General features: G+C 43.7%; 1 protein-coding gene across 2 annotated transcripts in view; it reads right to left on the bottom strand.

Annotated features, from left to right (window-relative positions):
* Positions 1–26,182, bottom strand: part of EPSTI1 (epithelial stromal interaction 1) — a 34,075-nt gene extending 7,893 nt beyond the window's left edge. Inside the window, exons 1-8 of one of the 2 annotated variants that reach the window (XM_033154294.1) lie at positions 26,036–26,182; positions 13,913–13,971; positions 12,683–12,766; positions 10,581–10,654; positions 9,970–10,053; positions 8,627–8,700; positions 430–523; positions 184–267 (exon numbers count right to left, since the gene is read on the bottom strand). In XM_033154294.1, coding sequence (XP_033010185.1) covers positions 184–267; positions 430–523; positions 8,627–8,700; positions 9,970–10,053; positions 10,581–10,654; positions 12,683–12,766; positions 13,913–13,971; positions 26,036–26,124 — 642 coding nt within the window. In that variant the 5' untranslated portion in view covers positions 26,125–26,182. Of the gene's footprint in view, positions 1–183; positions 268–429; positions 524–8,626; positions 8,701–9,969; positions 10,054–10,580; positions 10,655–12,682; positions 12,767–13,912; positions 13,972–21,482; positions 21,712–26,035 lie in introns of those variants that run through there. The other variant, XM_033154293.1, reaches the window with a different exon arrangement.
* Positions 26,183–26,750: the final 568 nt, after the last annotated feature.

Genomic DNA, 26,750 nt, shown 5'->3' with positions numbered 1-26,750 from the left:
TGGTTTACACCTGCAATTCAGGAGACTACTTCCTGCATTTAATGAAGTGGACTCCACAAAATCCACAAAAGCTTATGCCATCATAAATTTGTTCATCTTTAAGACACCATGGGGCAAAACAAGGGAACAGCTGTAGAATAAGCTATGGAAAAAGCATGTTCTGTGTTTGCCGCTGTTCTTCACCTTTCTTCGTTGCTCCTCCTTCATCTGCTGCAGTTTCCTGTTTTGTTCTTCTCTTTGCATTTGCTTGTATGACTGGCTCCTGGTCTGTTGCAAAGTAAATAATGCGCACAAAAGATATACATTAATAACTATCTAGAATTTAGACCCTGACACCAGGTTTATGTAATTTGTAGCCCTCGTGGTTTTCAAAACAGAAAGGACCATCCACACTTGCTAAAGAAAACAAACTCATGCAAAGCAATTTACCCAGGCTGTAGACTGGAGGTTATGGTGGTCCACTGCACAAGGGGTCCTGCTGAATGGGCTTACATTCAATCTGTGCAACAATTCAGAGTTTTTTCTGTAAGATGGATACAAATATGGCCGTCAGAGCTTTCAGGGTAGTAGGATTGTGCATGTTATCAGACCCTGGATTGTAGCTAGATCTGCAAGAGGACCAAGAAATAGCAAGCAGAACTGAAGATCAGATAGAATCCAGAAAGTAAGATGCCAATGAAAATAGCCGATTATAAAAGAGAACTGCTTTTTTATTATTATTTATTGATTTATTAAAGAGCATTCTTTAACTAATGCCAAGCGAATCATCTAACAATTAACTATTCCAAATCAAAGATACTTGTATTCTCTAAAAGATGGCACCCTTCTAACTGGCACATGGGAAAACAAAAAATTGAACAAGTGAAGAGCTTTAAAATACCCAGGAATCTCTTTTCATTACAACTTAAAATGGGTAACCCACCAAAATAGAATAATCAACTTAGCTAAATGCTCAGCGGCACAAATTAAACGTTTCTATTTCACTGGTGGCAACCAATTTGTGCCAGCAGCAGTCAAAGCCTTTAAAGCAAAAACCGCCTTCCAACTCCTCTATGGGACCCCCCCCCCATGGATATTCAACTACAGCAAAAGAGCTGAAGGTGTCCAGGCAGCTTTCCTACGGCAAATTCTAGGAGTTCCAAAATGTGTTCCCTATCTGGCTATATGCGCAGAGCTGGGCCAGCATCTTCTAGAAACAAGGGGTTGGATTATTACCTTTAAATACTGGCTGAAAATTCACTTCAATACAGAGCCAGAAGATTTACTAACTTTTTAAATCAAAAGATAAAACACAATTTTGCCTGGTTTTCTGGCATCACTCTTAAACTCAGGCAAATAGGTTTTACAGTGGATTCCCTCCCGCCGTTTGATGAATCTCACATATTTGCACTAATTAAGCAGAGGCTGTTAGATAATGAATTTCAAAAACTCCATCCCTTCCAGCCCCCGGTATGCTCCCCTGCTCATTTAGGGTTGCAACCCCATCATGGAACGATGCCCAATTATTTTTATAATTTAGTGACCCCTTTACACCGTAGGGTATTTATGTTGGCCCCTTTGAATGCCTTTCCGTCCTCCGTGTAGTCTGGAAGACTCAAAGGCATTCCTTACCAGAATAGACTCTGCACTTGTGGCCAGAAGGTACCAGATTCTCTAGACCACATAATTCTGGACTGTCCTCTTTTTAACATCCTCCGTGCTGATAACGTCCTCTCTATGGCTTGAGGCCCCACCTAACAAACAACTCAAGGTGCAGTTCCTTTTGAGAGATGACTCCCCAACACTCACTAGAGCTTTGGTACAATTTCTGACCAGGATCTTTGAAGTTAAATCAGGGGTAGTTTGGTCTACATAATAGGCTGAGGAGGATTCCCTTTTTACTGTATGTAATATAAATATAATACATATGGATGGTCTTTTTATGATTCTATTGTCTTATATATGACAATAAAGGTGTTTAATTGGATTGAACTGAATATTTATTGAATCTGTATATCACCCATCAATCTCAGGGCAGTTCACAACATAAAATTACAATATAGTCTGTTCCTTGTTCTTTCTATCCCTGCCATGCAGAAACCACTCTGATTTCTCAACCCAAATCTCTCTTCTCCGGCTAACTTCTCTCATGCTGAGCTGGCCTGAATGTAGCACTAAGCCAAACCATGGTTTAGCATGACCACACAGGGGCTCCGCTCTTCCCCCAGTCCAGCTACTGCTGCATTGCTATGAGCTAAACCATAGTTTGTCTTAGCATGCCATTTGAAGCCAGCCTCATGGTTTGTCTCACTCTAGGAAAACCATAAGCTGCAACCAAGTTTTGTTCTCGAGTTTACAGCCAGACAACCACACATACCCGCATTTGGATTACATGCTGAATCAGAAGGACCCATTGGACACTTAGTAAATCCTGTTCTCCATTCTCTCCACTCTGCCATTCAGCAGTCAGTAGTCTTTCCACTTGTCTCCAAACAAGGCTGTTCATTTTGTCCAATAGCCTGAAAATTCTCACAGGTTCTCCCACCTTCCCATTTCTGTGATCCATCTAAACAGTCTGTTCTATTCTGAAGTACCCCTTAAAATGGGTCAAGGATAGCTTGAATGCAAGCTATCATTGGCCATGCTAAAACATGTGGAACCATGTATCCAAGGTGTTTTTCCATCTTGCGTATAGCAGAAGCAGAATTATATTCCTCACACAACCACAGAAAACATAGGACGTGCAGCAGCAAATGTCTTGCATTTCATCCAAACCTGCTCATCTAAAGTTAGTTAAAGTTGTGACAGGCTAAGCTGGTTGGCTTTCCTGTTGCTCAGTCACAAGAGAAATTAAAAATAATTGTTTTCATATCATCCTTGAATTATATTCCAAGGGCAATTTTCAGAAAGATGGCCATAACTCAAATGAATACAGAAATATAGGGTGGCATTCAATTTAGTCAACCGATTCAAATTTATAGACATAACTGAGTTGAATACCACCCAAAATAAACTAAATGCTGCAAAAGAGGTGGAATGAAAACTCCTGCAGTATTTGGAAGACAGACTCTGGGGGACCATGCATAAAACATTGCCCACCATGCATAAAACATTGCCCACAAAGGGTTAAAGGCGTGCAATGGTTACAAGACAACTTGACTTTTGCTTGTAACTATCAAGTTCCTGAAAATGAATTGGAAAGCAATGGAACACAGAGGGCTTCTTTTTCTGACCATAATCAGATAGCTACAGTTTGGGGCGGGGGGAGAACAAATCTCAGCAAGAACATCCACATGAAACAGCTGAGTGAAGTCATTTAGAGATCTAGGCTGAGATGTCTCCAGTTTACCAATGATATTCTGCTCTCTCATTTTCATCATATCCTAGGGAGATGATAGAATTGTTGAATCATTGTCAGAACAATGTGCTGCTTTCATTTCTTACAAGGGATGCTTTAAAAAAAAAAAACTTATTATTTTGATTTTCTTATTATTTTGATTTTCTCTAAACCAGAGATCCTGAAGTTGAGGCTCCAGTACTTTGGCCACCTCATGAGAAGAGAAGACTCCCTGGAAAAGACCCTGATGTTGGGAAAGATGGAGGGCACAAGGAGAAGGGGACGACAGAGGATGAGATGGTTGGACAGCGTTCTCGAAGCGACTGGCATGAGTTTGGCCAAACTGCGGGGGGCAGTGGAGGATAGGGGTGCCTGGCGTGCTCCATGGGGTCACGAAGAGTCGGACACGACTGAATGACTGAACAACAACAAACCCCCAAATAATTCATCTGGCCCTTCACAGATCCTGAAGATGGAGATCAAGTCACAGGCCCCAGTGCCCAACACTCATTTCTCTCTCCCCTCAAGAGTGGAATGAATACACAGAGAGATAGAATTTTGATAAACGGTGCAAGTATCTGGTAATCTAACCTTATTTTCCTTGATAGCAAGTAGGCAGAAAAAGATCAATAGAAAATTTCATGGCATCATCTTATTTCAGTTCTCATTAACTTTTCCAATCAGCCATTTTTATTGCCAATACCTTAATGTTATTTCATGTCTCTTTCTTGGCCGGCAGAGTTAGCTTCTCTGCTTGCCTACCTTCTTTTTACACTAACCTATTAGTGTGTTGCTGGAGGCAATTTCAGGCATCAAGATTTCATTTATTATTTTGAAACAGTTGACATAAATCCCATAGCGCATAGGAAATTACAGCCACGAAGTGTATATTGCAGAGGTTTTGACTCATGCAAGCCATCCTGGGTTCCCCATCTGTGTGGGCAATCTGCTTCTACATTTTCAGCCAGCTTGAATGGGCAGATTGATGGGTACAATTAGAAAGCGCCCTCACAGGCATTCAAACTGCCTTCATTATGATGCTCAAGAGGATGCCTACAGAAGCCTAGCTTTCTGCTGGTTAGCCATCAATACTTGACCATGCCCAAATAATCAGGGGCAAAAAAAGAAAACTGGGCATAGCAGCAAGCGGACCAAGTTATAACGGTTTGAAGTGCTGAAACAATGAGAGGGCTTCAGGGGAGGAAATGGATTTTTCAGCCTTTTAGCAACAGCCACAAAGCGGCAAGATCAGCAATGGCTCCAATTCCTCCTCATCGGTGCTATTTCTCCAGAAAAAGAGGTGCCGGAGTGTTGGCGATCACACAGGGCCCCCGGTCGTTTCACGGACTATTGACCCTGTGCCACCACTATACCGCTGCCACCAGCCATGTCCTACCTGGTAAACACTGAGTCTCAGTCAGGATTTAACATTGAACAAAAAAAAAAAAATCCTTCCAGTAGCACCTTAGAGACCAACTAAGTTTGTTCTTGGTATGAGCTTTCGTGTGCATGCACACTTCTTCAGATAAGAATATCAAGTTTATTCTCACTCAGCAACAAGCTTTTGATATTATATACACTGTTACACTTTATGCTCTCATTCTCTCTTTTCCCCCCTAAAAGAATTTATTGGATTTTAATAACCAAAATACACAAAACACAAATACAAACACTACAAAAACGACACGGAATACACACAAACAAAACAGTTATTTACTCATCCTTATCCTCTTTATAATCCTAAACTTGGGACTTCCTCACATCCTCTCTTTTGCGTTCATTACCAATCTTCTTTAGTAACTTTGTAACATTGTAAAATCTATTTTCTTACATCTAATCTTAGTCTTACAATTATAATCCACATATCTTAAATCCTGAATCTTATTCTTATCAAATAAAACTTCAAATTCCACTTCTCCACTTCTTTTATCCTCTCTTCATTTAACTTTGTTATGCTGTAGCCTATATTTCATCTGATTCCAATTTCAAATATATAAAAAAACAATACATATTAACAAATAACTAAGTATTTCTTCCATCTCATAGTCCGTTTTCCCTCTGGTGTCGGAGTGCCGTGGTCAGTCTTTATAATATCCCCATCATTCAGTCATGTCCAACTCTTCGTAACCCCATGGACCAGAGCACACCAGGCACCCCTATCCTCCACTGCCTCCCGCAGTTTGGCCAAACTCATGCTAGTCGCTTCGAGAACACTGCCCATAGCTCACTCTAACTCCTCTACCTCCCCACCACAAAGTTCCACACACCACCCACACAACCACCAACCGAATTCTCCAACTGATCTTTCTCTATCCCCAACCGAACAACTGACTGAACTCACTGCCAAAACCTCTGTGCTGAGTCTTAAAACACAGCTAGACTCCGCCCCTGGGTTTTTATTGGTCAGTCTATTAACCCCCTCACTATCTCCCCCAATATGACATCACCATACTGAGTGGGCAAACGCCACACGGAGCTCACCATGAACTCCTCCCTCGTTCTCTTAGAATGGCAATGGCGCCCACCTGAGAGGTGCCGGAGCTGAGCTCCCTGCGAGCTCCAGCTGAAAAAAGCCCTGCTCCCAAGGCATTCCTAATTTGAATCATTAAGTAATCAATTCTACAACACGGAATAGTTATGGGGATAGACAATTTTAAAAGGTCTCCAATGGCAAGGTTCATATCCTACATTTGAAGACGGCCAGACCCTTGCGACATTTTGGCAAAGTTCTACTAAAACCGGATGGTCAGCGGAATATTAAACATGCACAGCATCTGAAGCAAGACAGACCCAAAAAAGAAAATAACAGAACACCACTAGTAATCACATACAACTCCCAAATTAAAACAGTACAAAGCATCATCAGAGATCTACAACCTCTCCTAGACAATGACAGTTCTCTTTCTCAAGCTCTGGGAGGAAGACCCTTCATCGCCTACAGACAGCCACCCAATCTCAAACAGCTCCTCACCCACAATAATACAACAACAGGACTCAACATGGACACTGGTACCAGAGCCTGCAATAAACCCAGATGCCAACTTTGCTGCCACATAAACCCGGACAACACCATTACTGGTCCCAACAACATCAGATATACCATCTCAGGGCTATTTAATTGCTCATCTTCCAACATTGTGTATGCAATCAAATGCCAACAGTGCCCTTCAGCTCTCTATATTGGACAAACAGGCCAAACCCTACGCCAAAGGATAAATGGACAAGCATGTGAAGAGTTATTGGGACCCTCTGCCTCCTGCCATAATGCAATCGACAGCTTGACCACCACGTCTAGTACTTCTGAAAAGGACCTCTGCCACACAGGGGAAGCAAGCTGAGATTTCCATTTGCAGTGGATTCACACTATTGACCGTAGTGGGGAGCTTTAAGTAATGACTTAAGTCTATGACTAGTATGTCACCAAGCTCAATAAATGGTCAGACAAAGTAGCTAAAAAGCTTGGAGATCAAGATCTACGCCGAGCAATCAAAGAGGCTCTGCATTGCCGAGAGTGGAAAAGGGTGAAGCCTCAGTTGCTATCCAACTAGACACTTCCCCTAGTGCAAGGAGTTTTAGCTGTGCAATGGAACCGGCCTGCACTCTCCTCTCCCCACATGCCCCTGAATTTTGCTATTGGAAAAATGACTGAGAAAGGACTAACTTCAACAAATGCAGAAACCTGCTTCCAATGAGGAAATTAAGCACTCTGTGCATAGTCACTGCACTTAGGCAACATTATTTTAAGGTGTTCTATAGAGGACACCTTACACCTATTAAAATTACACAAATGCAATCCCCCAACATTTCCAGATTTATTGTGATATTGCCAAGAACTGGAGGCAAATGATTTTCATGGACAGCGAAGGTACTGAAAAATTCAAGTCCTTTGGCAACATGGTTTCTTAATTAAAGATGCAATTTACTGCCGACACCCTTTGGGAACCCTTTTGGGGTGTTCAGAAGAGGTCACCTGTGAATCTATCAGGCTTGTATCTCTTAATCATCAAAACCTCTTTGCAAAAAGACAGAATTTTCAATTACTCCAGCCGACATGAAAATCACCTGCCCTCCATTCTTAATCTGATTCCTACAAATACGGAGAACTGTTTATTTGCTGTAGCTAAAATAGAAAATTTTAAGTGAATGAAAAAACTGCTCCATCTAATAGATGAGAATCTATTTTAATGTTAGAACAATTCTCAAACGTTCCCTTTGATTTTATTACCCTAATGGGACAGTCATATTATTAAAATTAAGTTTGATTCATGTTTATAATTAGACAGGTTTTTTATTTTAGTTTATGGAATCCTTAACAAAGAATGCTCTTCTATCATCTACTTTTATTTGCTGAGAATAGGCTTGATAATTCTGAGTAATGAATGGCATCTTATACTCAACGACAGGTCCTGGATGGTTATTCTGCTGTAGCAGTCTCTGATTATATATTTATATGGATTAAGTCTATAACTCTCTCTTCTGAATATTTCCCAATATTTTTTTTAAAAAATGTTTTGGTAGTGCAATAGTTTTTAAAATGTGTAATTTATTCCACAAGCTGGATACAGTTCAAAAATTTAGAACCTGTTTTAGTGCAAGAAGAAATAACCTTGAAAATAATAAGCTAAAACACATCCCGACCTGTTCAGGTACTGAAGACGAAAAACCATAAGGACCTGTCAATGACCTTATCTTTCTTACCTTACTAGAAAAATGCAGTACTGCACTCTGTCCATCATAAACTTCAGGGACCCTTTTATCCAATTCCAAGATTCTGCAAGAGGACACAGCTACCTTTCTGATGCCTTGTGTTAGTTTGCAACTATTTATTTATAGCAGGGGATGCTGAAAACCAGATCCTGTAAAATTAATCTAAGCCTTGAAAAGCAAATAGAACTGAGAGAGGAAGCAGGAAAGAATGTTACTCTCTCCTCTTCCGCTCTATTAAAAAGCTAACCATCTCCTCCACCTCATCATCATGGGAGCAGGGAGCAGACGTGGGGGGTCAGAGCCTTCATAAGAACTGGGGAAGACCTCGGGTGCCCTTGTGTCAACAGGGACTATCTTTTATATAAGCTAGCCTACCTTGGAAGAGAACAGTAGGTCACACATCTCACTGTGCCAAGTGAAATGTCATGCAACAAGGAAAAGGGGAAGGGACAGTTCAACTATAGCACAGCAGCCTGAATCCAAAAGGGCATTGCCAGAACTGAAGGATATTGTTTACTAGTTATCAGGAATTGGTGGCAAGTTGTCTGGTCACAGGAAGCAAAAAGCATCCACCTTTCAGGCTGAAGGCAAAGCTCAACTTACAAGCAGTGGTCTTCAGCAAGCATCTGATGTCTTCGCCATTCTTGTTGCCTTTGCTTTTCTTCAAGCTTATTGGCCTATAATAGGAAAGCATCAAAACAATGTGTCAACTCAGCAGGAAAAAAATAATTAACAGAGGTCAGCCAGAAGCTAAACACACATATGCTGAGAGAAGGCCCAAAGATACAAAGTCACCACTTAATCTTGATTCTCTGTAGCTGTATTTTTCTGCCATCTGCTCATCCCTTATTACTAGTTGTTGTTTAGTTGTTTAGTCATGCTCGACTCTTTGTGACTCCATGGACCAGAGCATGCCAGGCACTCCTGTCTTCCACTGCCTCCCGCAGTTTGGTCAGAATTATGGTGCTGGAGGAGACTCTTGAGAGTCTCATGGACTGCAAGAAGATCAAACCTATCCATTCTCAAGGAAATCGGCCCTGAGTGCTCACTAGAAGGACAGATCCTGAAGCTGAGGCTCCAGTACTTTGGCCACCTCATGAGAAGAAAAGACTCCCTGGAAAAGACCCTGATGTTGGGAAAGATGGAGGGCACAAGGAGAAGGGGACGACAGAGGATGAGATGGTTGGACAGTGTTCTTGAAGCTACCAACGTGAGTTTGGCCAAACTGCGGGAGGCAGTGAAGGATAGGGGTGCCTGGCGTGCTCTGGTCCATGGGGTCACGAAGAGTCGGACACGACTGAACGACTGAACAACAACAACAAAAGTCTGCCTCTGGGATCCTTTGTGTGAACAGATGATTTCTTGTGAGTAAACGTTTTATACTTTACTGAAGACTGTGTAGTGTCTTATTAAAAGAGGGATTAAAAGGGGAAGACACCAGGATAATATTTCTAATGACTCTAGCGAGTCTGTGCAAGCTATCCGCTCTGTGTGTGCGCTAAAAAGGGAATGTTAACTCTGCAGATATTATGGAACTTGTAAACACAAGTTGGGACAGGATATCTTAAACAATATATCCTCCCCCACATCCCTTAACATTCCCACAGATTGGAATCGCAATTCTAAGCACGGCAAGTGGGAGCTTTAACAGGTAACTGGCCCAGGTATAGTCCGTTTTAATGAGTGGGAACCATGGCGAACTCTTGGTAGAAGCCATCATGGTTAGATCCCTTTCTGCATCGGACTTAAAGAGACAATCTCTTAAGCGCCTCTTGTCCATCTTCATAGTCACCTGAAAATCTTGTAACTGGTATTGGGACAAGAGGCGCTGGATACCGTCCTTCCAAAAGTAACGTTAGTTGGTTTGTGGGGGGCACACACATGCCCATTTGCAAGGGGTACTTGAGAAAAAAATATGTTAAAATGGCCTGAGGGGGTCTTCTTACTTTCTCTCTCTGGATCATTTTCATTTTTAAAATGTCAGCTTCTTCAGCCTCCCTTTTGAGTCTTTCATATTCTTCTTTCTTCAGCTACAAGGAGAGAGAGAGAGAGAGAAAGTTCTATGACTTTACAGACCAGACACCTACCTGCAAGCTAACTTTTACCCTTCTAACATTTCAGGGAGGAAACTGACAAACAGAAACTCAAAACCAAAAAAAAGTATTTGCTGGCGAATGTAAACATGCTATCAAATCCAATGTGCACCTTAATTTTCGCAACGTAATTTGGCCAAAAAAGGTGAGCATTAGATTTGAGTAAATAGAGTATTTTATGGCTTTAACAGCTTTATTTGGTTTTTTTTTTTAAAGACACAGACACGCCCGGCAGTTAAGGAATCTTGTAAAATAAAAAAATAAAGGATAATTATTGAGTTCAGAAATTTCTGCTTCAGAATTTTATCCTCTTGTGACCATTCGAATCAGTGCTGAAAAAGGTTCGTGTTTCCATGCACTTCGTTTCCTTTACAAAAAAATAAAATAAAGTTAAGGAAAGGCAACAGATTCATCTCCTGGTTCCACGCTGCGACCAAGGAACCGACAGTCGCATCCTGCCTGACCTTTTGCTGGTATTTAGATTGGATGTGCTCAAGTTGCTGTTTCTGCCTCACTTCAGCCTCCGATATTCTTCCACCTATAAATACAAAAAAATGCATCATCTGTTCTGAAGTTCACTCTCAACAAAATGGCATCATCACAGGCAGCATTAAACTACATTGTATGCTAGCTCAGGGGTTCATTGCTGACACAATGGTTGTGGCTACAAAAAAGCTTGCAGATGCAGGGACGTATCCAGGACATCCCCTGTGAAAGTCATAGAATCATAGAATCCTAGAGTTGGAAGAGACCACAAGGGCCATCCAGTCCAACCCCCTGCCAAGCAGGAAACACCATCAAAGCATTCCTGACAGATGGCTGTCAAGCCTCTGCTTAAAGACCTCCAAAGAAGGAGACTCCACCACACTCCTTGGCAGCAAATTCCACTGTCAAACAGCTCTTACTGTCAGGAAGTTCTTCCTAATGTTTAGGTGGAATCTTCTTTCTTGTAGTTTGAATCCATTGCCCCGTGTCCGCTTCTCTGGAGCAGCAGAAAACAACCTTTCTCCCTCCTCTAGATGACATCCTTTTATATATTTGAACATGGCTATCATATCCCCCCTTAACCGTCTCTTCTCCAGGCTAAACATACCCAGCTCCCTAAGCCGTTCCTCATAAGGCATCGTTTCCAGGCCTTTGACCATTTTGGTTGCCCTCTTCTGGAAACGTTCCAGCTTGTCAGTATCCTTCTTGAACTGTGGTGCCCAGAACTGGACACAGTATTCCAGGTGAGGTCTGACCAGAGCAGAATACAGTGGTACTATTACTTCCCTTGATTTAGACGCTATAGTCAACAGGGAGACAAAGCCCCACCTAGGACAATATATTTAATTCTCTACATAGCACTATCCATTAGTTTGGGAGAGGGCGATGAAGTTTAACCCTATATTGTTCTGCAGGGCAATTACTTTTAATTTCTGGGTTTCTTGCCTTTTTCCCTGCCCCAGTTTTTGCCAGCCCCAACCCATGACAGACACTGAGGCTGCCCATGTCAGAGGTTATTTTCCACTAACCCCCCCCCCCAGTAAAACAAGTAAACATTAAAGACAGGAAGCTTTTCCTTAATGCTGGAAGAGGCCTTTGCTGAATGGCATAGATCAGGCACGTGACCTACCAGCAGATCACTGGGACACTTGTGGAAGTTCAACATTTTTGCCCTGCAACACCCCCCTCCCCAAAAAACGGGACCTTCCTCCTTCCTAAAAAAAGCTCAACAAATGTGACTTGAACCCCCAAAAATGGGGTTGATCACTGCCGGTTTTAACTCGGTGAGTAGATCTCAGTCTCTTGGGAGTTGGCCACCCCGGCATAGATCTTAGGCATGAGAAAGGACACTGCTAATGGAAATGAAGGTTCCAGGAGGCCTACTATATTAAATTCTGCTTCCAGCTAATGACACAAAAGAAATGCCTCTGCAGCACTGAAGAGCTCTAGAGTGGAAGCAACCCGAGTTGCTATGTTGAGACAAAGACTATTGCTGAGTCAATGTTTGAAGCAGATATTCTGGGCTACTGCCTCTACTCAACACATCGTTGCTATTTTCCATCACTTCCATCAGTTTATTCAAGCTGTTCAATAGTGAAAATTTGATATTCCAGGTAGTTTATGAAGTGCATTAAACAGTTGACTCAGGGCAAAATGCTAACATGGCCACAATCACTTAACGCAAAGTGATAAACAACTCCAATCAAGTTTTTTCAGGCACAAACTATTTATAAACCCACGCTAGTTACTGCTTGGGACTCCATTACGGAAGAGACAATGAGTTCTGTGATCTTACTTGCTTTTATGCCTGGCTCTATAGATCAGCTGGACACTGGAGCTGCCTGCCTGGGTGTCAGCTGTGGGCGTGGAATATTTAAATAATTATAGGAATTCCTACACTATTTGTTTAAGGTTACCAAGTGTGCGATATAAAGCTTCAGAGTTAAAGAAGCCTGATGATCTGGCGACTGAAGCTTCCATTTCCCCAAAGAGAGGAAGTTTTAATTCTCACAACAATTGAACAGTGGGACACAATCTGAATTCTCAAATGTCTTTCCCTCTTTTTTCCTTGTTCGCTTACCCAGTTTCTGGGGTGTCAAGGTAATTAGCCCCGGCCTATGCCGTTCCTTCCATTTCTCCAGGTCTTCCAACTCTTTGGTAGCAACTGAAATATGGTAAGTGAAGCAACGAGTCAAAATACTGCAAGGAAGACATAACAGGCCAGGCAGAAAAGAAATGGCCCCCACATGTTACAGCAGGTTAGTGTCAGTGGTCAATCCAGAATTGGCCTCCACAGTCACTTACGGACTCACTGTTAAAACTGTGTTTATGGAAGACAATATTACTCGGCTATGAGTGATAGAAGAAGAAGAAGAAGAAGAAGAAGAAGAAGAAGAAGAAGAAGAAGAAGAAGAAGACTTTCAAGACAGAACGGAAAGATCTCATCAGATCCACCACGTCATAACTGTCAACTTTTCCCTTTTTTTTAAGGGAAATTCCCTTATTCCGAATAGGATTCCTCGCAAAAAAGGGAAATTTGACAGCTTTGACCCACGTGCAATTGAACTGCATAAGCCGTTGGTTTATTTATACTTTAATAATGTATGAGTTGCCCAATAAAAATATTCTCTAGCTGAAAAAGCTATAAAAAGGTAATGGTAAAAGACCCCTGACAGTTAAGTCCAGTCGTGAACGACTCTGGGGTTGTGGCGCTCATCTCGCTTTACAGGCTGACGGAGCCAGCATTTGTCCGCAGGCAGTTTTTCCGGGTCATGTGGCCAGCATGACTAAGCTGCTTCTGGCACAACAGAACACCGAAACCAGAACAGCGCACAGAAATGTTGTTTACCTTCCCACCGGAGCGGTACCTATTTATCTACTTGCACTTTTGGGCGTGCTTTCGAACTGCTACGTTGACAGGAGTTGGGACTGAGCAATGGGATCTCACCTCGTTGCGGGGATTCGAACCGCCGACCTTCTGATCGGCAAGCCCAAGAGGCTCAGTGGTTTAGACCACAGCGCAACCAGCGTCCCAAAAAAGCTATAGAGCACTCCAATTAGGAGGTGGACTTTGTTAAAATCGAAGCATAAGGAGCTGCCTGTTACCATTTATCAATCTAGCCCAGATGGTATGAGGCACTTTCATACATCATCTGCAACTTTCTAGATTAGCGACACCCACCCTCTTCTCGGAACTTGTCAGCAAGACGGAAGACTTGTGAGCAAGCTTCTATTCCTGGCCACAAAGGCAACATACAACCCAGGAACTGGTACACTATGAAGAGATTTGTCAACAGGACAACGTACTTACTTTTCTGTAACTGATTCCTCCTCAATGGATTTGGAGGGATCACGGCGAAAGCACCCAGACTAGAGAGGTTGCAGGTTGGAAGAAGAGACACGGGGGGGGGGGGAGGGAGAGAGAGAAAATACATTACTATCTAGCATTCACTAGATGTGTCTTTAGATTGTTGTACATTTTTAGCTGTATTTATTTCATTTGAGACAAGGACATTCATATGCCACCCTCCAAAACTACTTCTTGCACAGATCCAGTCTTTCCTCTCAATGGAAAGTAACGGTGATGGTTGCTATGAAATATGGCAACCGTATTTCCTATGAGTAAAAAAATACAATGTTTTACTCATATTTGTTGTTGTTCAGTCGTGTCCGACTCTTCGTGACCCCATGGACCAGAGCACGCCAGGCACCCCTATCCTCCACTGCCTCCCGCAGTTTGGCCAAACTCATGCTAGTCGCTTTGAGAACACTGTCCATTAGAATGACTGAAATTAATGGGCTTAACTTAGTCATGCTCATTAATTTCAATGGGTCTCCTCTGAGTAAAAACTTGGGTACACATGGAGCACACATTGCTATCCAGCACACTCCCAATATTTTTGAAGTCATATTTACACGTTACCTACAATCCATACCGATTTTGTAGTTTCTAGATCAGGCATAGGCAAACTCCGGCCCTCCAGATGTTTTGGAACTACAATTCCCATCATCCCTAACTAACGGGACCAGTGGTCAGGGATGATGGGAATTGTAGTCTCAAAACATCTGGAGGGCCGGAGTTTGCTTAGGCCTGTTCTAGATAACCACTGGTGTTTGATGTGTTTTTCTTCAAACCTGCTTCAACGCAACTAGAGAAAGTTGGGCCACATTCTCATGTTGAATCTGGTGTGCGCATTTGAGAGAATCATCGTGCACATTCAGATGAAGGAGCGTTCACAGGCGATAGCTTCACGGACAGGGGTTCTGTGTGTGCGCGCATTGCAGGGGCAGGAAAACCAAGCAGGTAACACTTGTTGGGTGAAGACACCCCCGGACCCTCTCTGGTGTGTACAGCAAAGGGCAAATGTGAATTGAAATGACAGAGGGAGGGAGGGAGGGAGGGAGGGAGGAGGTAAATTACTTCAACATTTAAGGCATTAATTTGTACACAGCCACAGCTGAATACCACCCGTAGTTTCATTTTGCCAGCTATGAAAAGACACAGCTGCTCGTCTCCCAAAACGTATGAAGCTAAATAAATCTGAAAGAAAACCCCAGAAAGAGAAGCCCCCCCCCCAAAAAAGAAAAAAAATCCTCACTTGGGATCAATTTAATTGTATACTGCCTTGGAAGCATTATCCTGAAACACGGACTATAAATAATTATAACCACCTATAATAAAGTGTCTCTGCGTCCAGTCCCTGTGTCCGTGGGATTGTGCTACTGTGCATGTGCCCCACGGACAGCCGTTGGGACTTGGAGCGCAGAGACGCTCTGCGCGTGTTCCCGATGTTGCTAGGGCAACAGGGACGCTATGCGCAGAGCTGGCTACGTCATGCGGCTCTCGCGTTGTTAGAAAAAACAAACGAGATAAGCGAGAGCCGCTCAGTCAACTCTGCGCATGTCCCCGACGTTGATAGGGCAACAGCTTGACCACATATGTTCTAGCGCCCGTTAATTTAACGGGGTTAATGTACTAGTAATATATAAATAGTTTGTTCAAATTTCTTTTAATTAGTAGTTATCAGAAGAAATACGAACTTAAGCATTTTCAGAATGGCTACGCTGGTGCTTCTATTTGCTTCCTTACCTATTCCAACCTCTCTGGTACAGTCATACCTCAGGTTGCGTTTGCTGCAGGTTGCGTTCGTCACGGGATATGATCGCGCCGAACCCAGAAGTACCGGAACGTGTTACTTCCGGGTTTGGTGCTTCACGCATGCGCAGAAGCACCGAATCGCGCCGCACACATGCGCAGATTCGGCGCTTCAGGTTGCACTCTTTTCATGTTGCGAACGGGCCTCCGAAACGGATCTCGTTCGCAACCGGTGGTACCACTGTACTTCGCACAGAATACAAATAATTCCCTTTACCGCCAACACCCTACCTGAAGTTATGCTGCTTTCTCCCTGCTACAGAGGAAGGAGAGTGGTGAATTGTGCCTTTACAGACACCTCTGAAGGATGTATTTTTATTTTCCCAGGACAAAACTTCCTAGATCATAATCGTAATGTCGGCTGCCAAGCGCAGTAGCAGAACTCTGTCACAGCCTGGGCAGATTCTCATTTCATTTCCATGGCATCAAAGTTAAAGGCTTGTGTATCTTTTGGTAATAGCAAAAGATAGATTCCAGCATTTTTTTTTTAGATATGAGAAAGTTGTGGCATACACAGTAAGTGTCAGCACACGGGGAAAAGGCAACAAATCTTATTTTATTATGCAGAGAGAGAGGCCTCCGCACAGTTCTGTGAGACGCTTACAGAACACCGCCTGGGAACAACAGCCCTTCTACGCAATCTGTCAAGGCAAGATCCAAAGACATTTAACACTTTGTACGATAGCTCTGCAAGTCAGCAAGAAAAGCAATGACACCTGTAAGGAAAGGAGAAGCCAAAGTGATTTATAAGTTGGAGCACAGAAGGAAAGGGTTGCCGAACGCTAGCAGAGAATTGAAGAGATGCCCAAAGACTAGACTGCACACACCCCGTTTTCCTCTTTTAGCATGATATCCCCGTTTATTGTACATCATTAGAGAGTGATGATAACCTATAGTGCATCTAAACTCAACAAGATTCTGAGTTCGGTGGGGGGAGGATTAAAAAATGCAATGTGGCAGTTTGACCTAATTTACCTTTGTTGCAAAACTGCTGCGTTTTCACACATCTATCGCTGACCCTTTTCTATATGACATGTTTTCAGTTAATTAGGCACATGAACGTGTAGCAAACCGATTTTAACATCTGTACAACCTGATTATGTAATTGTTCTACAGTCTGAGCCCTGCAGAAATGCAAGCGGTTGCTTCTCAGGCTGACTGTTCTTAAAGCTTTCATTAAGAGAGCCTTGCACCCTGGATTGCACCCTGCGCCTTGAAGAGTCAGGCCCAGGCTCCCACCGGGCCCAGCACTGGCGGCAGCAAAGAAAGCAGCTCCGGCTCTCCCAGCCCTACCGCACTTACCTGACCTGGGGGTTCTGGTTTGTGGGCTCTACTGGTCAAAGTGGGAAGCCAGTAAACCAAAATACTGACAAGACAGAGATAGTTCTCCTACCTGAGATTTAGGTGTCCTGCCTGTTCTCGATAGGATTGCAGTCTCTCTCAAGGAGCATCTACATAACTTGTGAGGACTCCTGGATCTGACATTGTCCCTAGAGATGCCAATGTCTTTTGTGGCACAAAGCGCCTTCTTTTGGCTTCAGATGGTTCCCCAGTTGGGAACATTTGTGGACAGAGAGTGTTTGGCCACAGCAACTCGTGCTCTGGTCATTTCTCAGCTGCCTTACTTTAATGCACTGCACGTGGGGCTGCCATTCAGGGGCATAGCAAGGGGGGGCATAGGGGGCGGTCCACCCCATGTTCCATAATGGAGGGGGTGACAAATTATCAAGGAACAATTATTGCCCTACAAGGGCTGTTCATAAATTTGTTTATTTTTTGAAAATGCCTGCTCCAAAGTTCTTCTCTTACTATACTAGGGATTATATAGCTATATATGAAATTTCATGCATATCGGTTAATATCTTGACCCTCCTCCACCAAAATAGCTGTTTACTTGGCTGTTTTCCTATGTCGTGAAGGCTGAAATTTCAGTTCAGTGGAGCACTTACCGTTCCCAACCCTAACCCTGTGGAAAGCCATCTAATTAGACTTTAATTTGATTTTGAGATGTTTTTAGGAGGTAATTTAATTATTGTTTGATTTTTATACCAATGTTGTGCATCTGATGTTAGCCACCCTGAGCCCGACTTCGGCCGGTGAGGGCGGGATATAAACAAAAGGTTTCTTTATTATTATTACTTGTTATTATTCCTTTGTAAGAAAATATGAAATAATGTAAAACCATTTTTGCAGGGGGGGAGGGAATCAATGGGGGGGGGTTTGACAAGAAATTTTCTGCACCGGGTACCACCTGACCTTCCTACGCCTCTGCTGCCATTGCTACGTTTTTAATCAATTCGGTCAGATGCAACAACAGGACACCAATTCTAGAAGAATTATTCCATTGTTTGCCTGTTCACTTCCTGGACCAATTGAAGGTGCATGTTACAGACTTAGACAACACTCATCAAGGAGCACCTCTCCTTATTCTAGCCTGCCTGCGCCTTTAGTCTGGGGCCGAGGAGTGGCATCTTCTCCAGCTTCCACCATCTATGGAAATCCATTATGTGGCCATACATGAGAGACCCTAACGGGTAATGGGTATAGACTGCTTTCTCCTCAAAGCGGTCTGACTGGCACCAACTCTGTCGCTTTGGGATATTTCCTCATCCAGGCATTTTCAGAGTTTTAGTTTTGATTGCTTGACCCAGCTGTGCTGTTGATAGTTTTAGCGGTCTTGATCTGTTGTTGTTGTTGTTGTTGTTCAGTCGTGTCCGACTCTTCGTGACCCCATGGACCAGAGCACGCCAGGCACGCCTATCCTTCACTGCCTCTCGCAGTTTGGCCAAACTCATGCTAGTCGCTTCGAGAACACTGTCCAACCATCTCATCCTCCGTCGTCCCCTTCTCCTTGTGCCCTCCATCTTTCCCAACATCAGGGTCTTTTCTAGGGAGTCTTCTCTTCTCATGAGGTGGCCAAAGTACTGGAGCCTCAACTTCAGGATCTGTCTGTTATGCTTTTGAAATTCCATTTCTGATGTTTGGTTGTTTTGTTTGTGCCCCGATACCGATATGGACAAGGGGATGGGTTGTACATTTTGTAATAATGTAAGAAGTAGCTTTCAAAGACACTTTTTTTTCAAAATACAAGCCTGTTTTGAATTCGTCGGGCATTTTTTGCAGGTAGCTATGGTCGTCATTGACTACAAACAATATATCCTAGGTTCCCATGCTGCTCACGCTGCAGTGGAAACAATCAAACTCTTAGGGAAACAGCTTCTTCTTAGGACTCAGTTTGATGGGTACAGAAGACTCCCAATAACTCAGCAGGGCAAAAAGCCGCTCAGGGAAAGAGATTAAGAGAAATTACATGGAGAAAAATTATTCTCACATAAACTCTCAGTACTGCAGCCCTTATTTATCCAGTTTGGAGCGCCATGCAGCCTTTTAAAGTACGCATCGGCAGCTATGATAATGATGGCACTCTCATTTTGTCTACATTAGACTTCAGAATAATGCTATTGGAGTGCTTGAGAGAGGTGGTGATCAGATCATGAACTGATTAGTGAAAAAGGCCCCAATAGTTCATTCAAAACACAATTCCAATTAACCAAAAGCTGAGCTAACAAGCAGAGCGCATTTTGTTGTTCCAATTTTGTGGATTGCCTTGATTTTGGAACGTATTCGCAAACAGCAACACAAAAGGACTGTGCAGTTGCACCTAAGAGACAATTAATGTCGTGTTCAAGCTTCTAAAAAGTTGAGTACTGGAAATGCCACAAGAAACAGAGCTAGTGGGTTTACTAAACCCTTCCTATTTTTACTTCCTCCTACGTAGCCATGGGAGTTTTCCAGAGCATGACTCAATCCAGAGCATGACTCAATTAAGTTTCTAGGTAGGGCGTGGTCTTGCAAAGCTTCCCCAAAATTCCCCTTTGTAAGATGAGAAATGTCTACACGCAGCTACACCAAAGGAGGTTTTACATGCTTTGCACATGGGAGTTGACAGCCTTCAATGGAGACAGAAGTTCTGACCATACCTGCTGCTTGGTTTTCTTTTCATACCTGTAGGAACAGGATGGGTGCTTCCCACAAATGACTCCTAAAGACTCAGGAACATGCAAGTTAGGGCTCAGCCACACTCCTGTGTGTCCTGCCGCTTTCTCACAGGGAAGCCCCCCTCATTACCACTGAACTGGAGAAAATATCAACAGGGGTTTCAATGGATTGCCATCTGCTCCACTTCAGTGGAAAATGGCAGGTTTTTCCAAGGAGAGCTGTGGGACAAATGGAAAACTGCTGGGACCCGTGCTTTCTAGGTGAGGGAGAAGTGGAAGTGTGCTCAAACTGTATTATAATAGGGCTAGTAGTACAGTAGTGCTTCTTGGGAGGAAAGCAATGACAAACCTAGACAGCATCTTAAAAAGCAAAGACATCACCTTGCCGACAAAGGTCCGTATAGTTAAAGCTATGGTTTTCCCAGTAGTAATGTATGGAAGTGAGAGCTGGACCATAAAGAAGGCTGATCGCCGAAGAATTGATGCTTTTGAATTGTGGTGCTGGAGGAGACTCTTGAGAGTCCCATGGACTGCAAGAAGATCAAATCTATCCATTCTTAAAGAAATCATCCCTGAGTGCTCACTAGAATGACAGATCCTGAAGTTGAGGCTCCAGTACTTTGGCCACCTCATGAGAAGAGAAGACTCCCTAGAAAAGACCCTGATGTTGGGAAAGATGGAGGGCACAAGGAGAAGGGGACGACAGAGGATGAGATGGTTGGACAATGTTCTCGAAGCTACTAACATGAGTTTGGCCAAACTGCGAGAGCCAGTGAAGGATAGGCGTGCCTGGCGTGCTCTGGTCCATGGGGTCACGAAGAGTCGGACACGACTGAATGACTGAACAACAACAGTAGTACAGTAACAAGACCTTGTTAGTATCATTCACAGTAGATGGCAGCATACTTTGAAAACCGCAGTACAGTAGTTTGCTGGACTTTGCAAGGGCCCTTTTATCCAGGATACTTTACACATTCAACCCAAAAGCTCCTATGACCACAAAAATGTTCTTGAAATATAGTCTATTATTTGGCAGTCGACAACTAGGTTTCTTAATGAAAGGCCTGTGCGGGCAACGCTAGAGTTTGATGCACTACAATGAAGTAGCGCTACACTAAATAAATAAACGAATAAATACCACCCACTGGGAACAAGTGGAGATTGGATAGGAAGCAAGGGGAGCTGCCAATACCGACGGACATTACTGGGGTCCCTATTGAAATGAAGGGGACAGAATAATGACCTTCAGAGAAAGCAAGAAATATACAATGCAATACAATCGCAACGAATGCAACTGATCTGTAGAAAACACAACCTGAAAACCAGTTACAGGTGGGTAGCCGTGTTGGTCTGCCATAGTCGAAACAAAATAGAAAATTCTTTCCAGTAGCACCTTAGAGACCAACTGAGTTTGTTCTTGGTATGAGCTTTCGTGTGCATGCACACGAAAGCTCATACCAAGAACAAACTCAGTTGGTCTCTAAGGTGCTACTGGAAAGAATTTTCTATTTTGTTACAACCTGAAAAGAGAGGCAACAACGCATGTACTTTTGCAAACTAAGAAAGTCTTTAGTAAGACTTTATTTTAAAAAAGAAATAAAGCAAGAAATAGATCCTAATACGGGACGGAATAGGTCACTGGGATGAGACGGCTCTCTGCTTAACTTTCCCTTTTATTATTTCAGACGGGGGAGTTTGACGGCGCCCCCCCCCCCCGGGCTACTTACTGCTGCGGCCGCTGCTCCTGCCCGCCGTCCGGCCCCGAAGCGACCCTATTCCGGGGGCCGGCAGAGGCGTCGCCCGGCGAGGCGCCCCTTGGCAAGGGAGACGGAGAAGCCGAATGCGTCCAGCTCATGACTCCGGCTACAAGGACTCCGCTCGCGGATACACGCGCGCCCAGAACAGCTGCTGCCTCGCCCAGCCGCCGGAAACGAAAGCGAAAGTTTGCCGCAGGCGCTTACTTTCGCTTTCCTCGATAAGACACGCTCCCGCCCCGCCCACGAATACACGCCCCCCTCGCTTCCCCCGCCGCGGGACACAGGTGGGCTCCATGAGGGATGGACTCACACACCCCCGGGGACGCCCCTCTGACTGAGCATGCTCGGTTGCAGGGCCAGCCTGGAAGGTCGGAACGCACTTACCTGCGAGTAAGCGCCATGCAATGCAACGGGACTCCCTGCTGGGGAGGCATGGCTGGGCTGGTGCTGTAAGGCCTGCGTGCTGCCTTCACGAAGAGGAAGCTCAGGGGGCAAGGAGGGCTACCCCAGGACACCCACCCAAAGAGGAAGCAAGCGAAGCCCATCCTCTTGGCAGGTGCCACTTTCCTCAGCTCTGCCTCTCCAGATTACCTCCTGGCACTGTGCGGCACAAGAGGGGCAGGACTTAGAAACCACCCCAGAATTGGTCTTACTAAACATCTTCCAAGACAATAATGCCCACATACAACACAAATGGACATAAATCTGATATCAGGAATCACAAGACAGAGAAACCAGTAGGAGAACACTTCAATCTCCCAGGACATTCTATAAAAGATCTCAAAGTAGCTGTCTTAATACAAAGAAATTTCAGAAATAGACTGGAAAGAGAAGTGGCTGAATTGCAACTAATCACCAAACTTAAAACCATGGAGAAACCTGGTCTGAACAAAGACATTGGATTCTTAACTCATTATACATAACAAAGCTATCTTTAGCCATCTCACCCCTTGCCTTTCTCTGCAAGTCTAATTGCAGCCGTTAAGAGTCGTCAACAGGTTTTCCACACCTACCAGCTGATCACCCATTCCCACCACCCTTCTGAGTAATACCCCTCCCCACTCCCTCACTATATTTAAGGATCTGGTGACTTCTGTTTCAGTGTATCTGAAGAAGTGTGCATGCACACAAAAGCTCATACCAAGAACAAACTCAGTTGGTCTCTAAGGTGATACTGGAAAGAATTTTCTATTTTGTTACAACACAAAGAACTCATAATCCATCTACTCTCAGCAGCCAGAAACATCATAACCAGACACTGGAAAGACCTGACAGGAGCAAACATGGACCAATGGTACCAAGTAGTATGGGAAACAGCCCTACTAGAAAAACTAACCATTAACCTGAAACTGACACGGGGACAAACAGAAGAAGACACCTTCACCCCTATATGGTTCCCCTTCATCCCCCCACACACAGCCCAACAAGATAATGACAAAAATCTACCGACAGCATACAAATTAATATGGCTAACCTGATCCAAAACACCCACCAGCCCCACTCACACAGAAAACCAAAGATCACCACAGCCAACCACAAATGAACAATCACACCCTACGCCAACCCCGACCTCTCTCACCGTAAAAGGAGCATAAGCGAACAACAGATAACCTGCACAAACAATGCTGACACCAAACCCTACTCATATTAAGTAAAATAAAAGCATTGTCACCCCACCCCACCTATCTCCCCATCCCACCCAACTCCCTCCCCCCTTTTCTCTTCCTAATGTCTCAAAAACAAAAACTGATTTGTAAAAACGTTATATGGAAAAATACGAGAGAGACATTGCACTACCTTTGTAAATCAAGAAAATCTTTAATAAAAATATTTTTTTAAAAAAAAAAAGAGGGGCAGGATGAGCCCCACATGCAGCCCCACTGTGCTCATTGAGATACACTGCCTGTTGACTGGAATCAGGGTTCTCATGATGAGTTGCAAGTGGAGGCTCAGGGAACAATCCCATTGGCACGGTCCTCTGATGCCAGTTCTGCAGGTCCCTTGCGCCCGAGGATGTGGGTGACTGTAGCCTCAATGTGGTAGAATTAAGGGGGGTGCTAGATGCTGGGGGGGCACTTCTGAGCAAACCTGCCTAGTAGGCATGATGGAGGAAAGGGCATTCACTTTGCCAGAGCCAAGCTGTGCAGTGGTGGGGCAATATGTATGTAAGATAAGGTAACCTGGAAATGGTTACCTGGTAAGGCCTTTGCCAGCTCCAAGGTTTCCAGCCTTTCCTTCCCCTTTCCTGGGCCTGCTTTGTGCCTTTAACAACAGCAGGCAAGTCTTTTCCCTCCACTTATCTCCCAGCCAGGAAAAGTTCACCCACATAATTTCTGCTGCTGAAGCAAATACAGTTTGGCCCCACTGAAGTCAATAGGAATGTCCCAGAACACACTCTGAAAACGGCTTGCAATTTTCTAGACTGCTGTATGCAAACAAATTTCTCTGGACAAAACAAAATAAAATAAAAAATTCTTTCCAGTAGCACCTTAGAGACCAACTAAGTTTGTTCTTGGTATGAGCTTTCGTGTGCATGCATACTTCTTCAGATACCCATGCACACTTCTTCAGTGCATGCGCACTTCTTCAGATTTCTCTGGAATAATTCAGGTGACGTCTTTTTTTTCCTGTGCTTTTAATAGCCACAACACAGAAAAAAATTCTGGTGGGGACTTTCCTGGCATGGAAATGGGAGTCGTGGAGGTCTGCTGCTCTTTCTGGCATACAGAACCCCATAATTGTTGGGGGGGGGGGTTCTCATCCCACACAGAAGAGCAATGTGTGTGGCAATCCTGCTTAAGAAAGGAGACCTTAAGGGCAAAACTAGATGGTACACAGCATTTGTTTCAGTATGCAGTTTGCACCAATTCCATATAAAGTTGGAAAAGTAACTTAAAGCACAGATTGGGCAGGCAGGAAGGGGGAACTGAGCACTTTACATGCCCCCCCCCTTCCTGGTTTTCCCTATCCATTTTTCTTCTGCTATGGGCTACTTTCAGAACTGGAGCCTCAAAAGATGACAGCCAGAGAGAAGCAGCAGGAGGGTAGAAATTCAACAGGGGTAGAATTTAGCTCTCCTCCCTCTCCTGCTGAACTTTGAATCACCCCCCTTTATAAGAAATCACAGAGCAAATTCTGGCACAGGAATCTGCCACTGTTGGATCTAGTCCCTACCCTCAATGTGCTAGTTGTAGGTAGGTAGCCGTGTTGGTCTGCCATAGTCAAAACAAAATAAAAAAATAATTTAAAAAATTCCTTCCAGTAGCACCTTAGAGACTAACTAAGTTTGTTCTTGGTATGAGCTTTCGTGTGCATGCACACTTCTTCAGAAACCTAAATGTGCTGTACAGGTAGTGGTGCTGTAGTGGGTAACTATTGGACTTGAATCCTATCGAATGTAGGATTTGAAATCTAGGTACTCCCTAGTGACCTTGGGCTACTCAACAACATTACTCATCCTAGCCCAGGCATAGGCAACCTTCGGCTCTCCAGATGTTTCGGACTACAATTTCCATCATCCCTGACCACTGGTCCTGTTAGCTAGGGATCATGGGAGTTGTAGGCCAAAACATCTGGAGAGCCGAAGGTTGCCTATGCCTCTCCTAGCCTCACAAGGTTGTTCTGAGAGTTAAAAGGGGGCGAAGACCCATATGCCTATCCTAAACACCTGGGAGGACGGAGTAGGATTAAAATGTAACAAATCCAGAAATAGGTGTGGTTGTTGGGCAACAGGGAAAACAGCTTCTTCTGTCAGGGAAATATACCCTTGTTCTTTTCATTTCACATTAGATATGTTCTGGTTCAGACTATGAACCTGTCCATCTTGTAATGGCTAGCTTTATTTCTGAGCATCATTTTCACTAGATGTAAAGTATGGTTTGTCACATATAGTTATTTCTGAAGTTCTTCTGTAGATCATTGTGCAAAACTCAGAATCACAGAACCATAGAGCTGGAAGGGATTACGAGGGGTCATCTAATCCAAAGACTGCAATGCAGGAATCTTTTGCCCAATGTGGGGCTTGTACCCATGACCCTGAGCTTCAGAGTCTCATGCTCAAGTGACACCCTAAACTAATAACAGAAAATGGCCACTGAAATATGTTCCCTTTTCAGGGGCAAACTCATATTAGCCCCTTGTTCTAAATAAAACTCTCAATGGCTATGAGCTGTGTAGACTTTTACTTGGTGGAATATCTTCTCTATATTTGGGCTAGCGATTTCTCTCGTTTGTTGCAGGCATTTTACATGGATGTTGTGTACCATCCAGATCTAAAAATCCTCTCTTGTGTTTGAATTTCCAGATGGCTCTACAGTGGTACCTCGTTTTGAGTCCGCCCCGTTTAGGGTCCATTTCGTCCAACGTTCGCAGCAAACCCGGAAGTACCGCAACAGGTTACTTCCAGGTTTGCTGCTCACGCACACGCAGAAATGCTACATTGCACTTCGCGCACGCGCCTAAGCCTTTATCATAAACACAACAAACTCACGGGTTCTTTTGTTGTGTGGCAAGTCAAAACTCACCCCATTTTGTGGCCTTTCTTCATGTTGGGATCTTTCTTTGTTTTTGTGCGCAAAGGCACCAACCGATGCTGAGGCCTTTTACTCGACATCTGTTACACTTGTACAAGCAGTCAACAGGTTGCTGCCAGATTTGACCACATTCAAAGCACATCACTGAGCTTCTCTGGCTCACCTGTCCCAACTGCCGCCTTCCCAGAGCCCAACATTCTGTTTGGAAGTTTCTGTCAATGAGTGACTCCCAGCATTATCCAATAATTGCTCTTCAAGTAAAACTGCAAGATGCTTTCCACAATCTTGGGAGGTATTGTGGGAACTTCTTGCGATATTCCATTCATACCAGTGGCATGACATAACTTCTGTGGTGGTGAGGGTAAATTCACCTGACCATTCAGTGATTATTTAATTAGTTTGAAAGCATTTGTTAATTTAAGTGTGCTTACTTGATTTTTGTCTATTACATCGTTAGAAAGACAAGGTTTGCTTTGGATCAGAAGTAAATAGGTGTTTAGGGTAAACTCAGCAGACTGGGAATAGGAATAGGAATAGGAATAATTTATTATTGGCCAAGTACATTTTCCAACATACTTGGAATTTGTTTCGGCTACATTGCAATGTAAACATACAGACACTGTTCCTCTCACAATACAAAGAAGCAAAGAAACCCCACCCATATTTTACCTCCCCTTAAGCTATACAACTATGAATTTAACAATTT

The sequence above is a fragment of the Lacerta agilis genome, chromosome 7, assembly GCF_009819535.1.
Source record: "Lacerta agilis isolate rLacAgi1 chromosome 7, rLacAgi1.pri, whole genome shotgun sequence".
NCBI lineage: Eukaryota > Metazoa > Chordata > Lepidosauria > Squamata > Lacertidae > Lacerta > Lacerta agilis.
The sequence above is the reverse complement of the archived record's forward strand: the minus strand, read 5'-3'. Positions and strand labels throughout refer to the sequence as shown.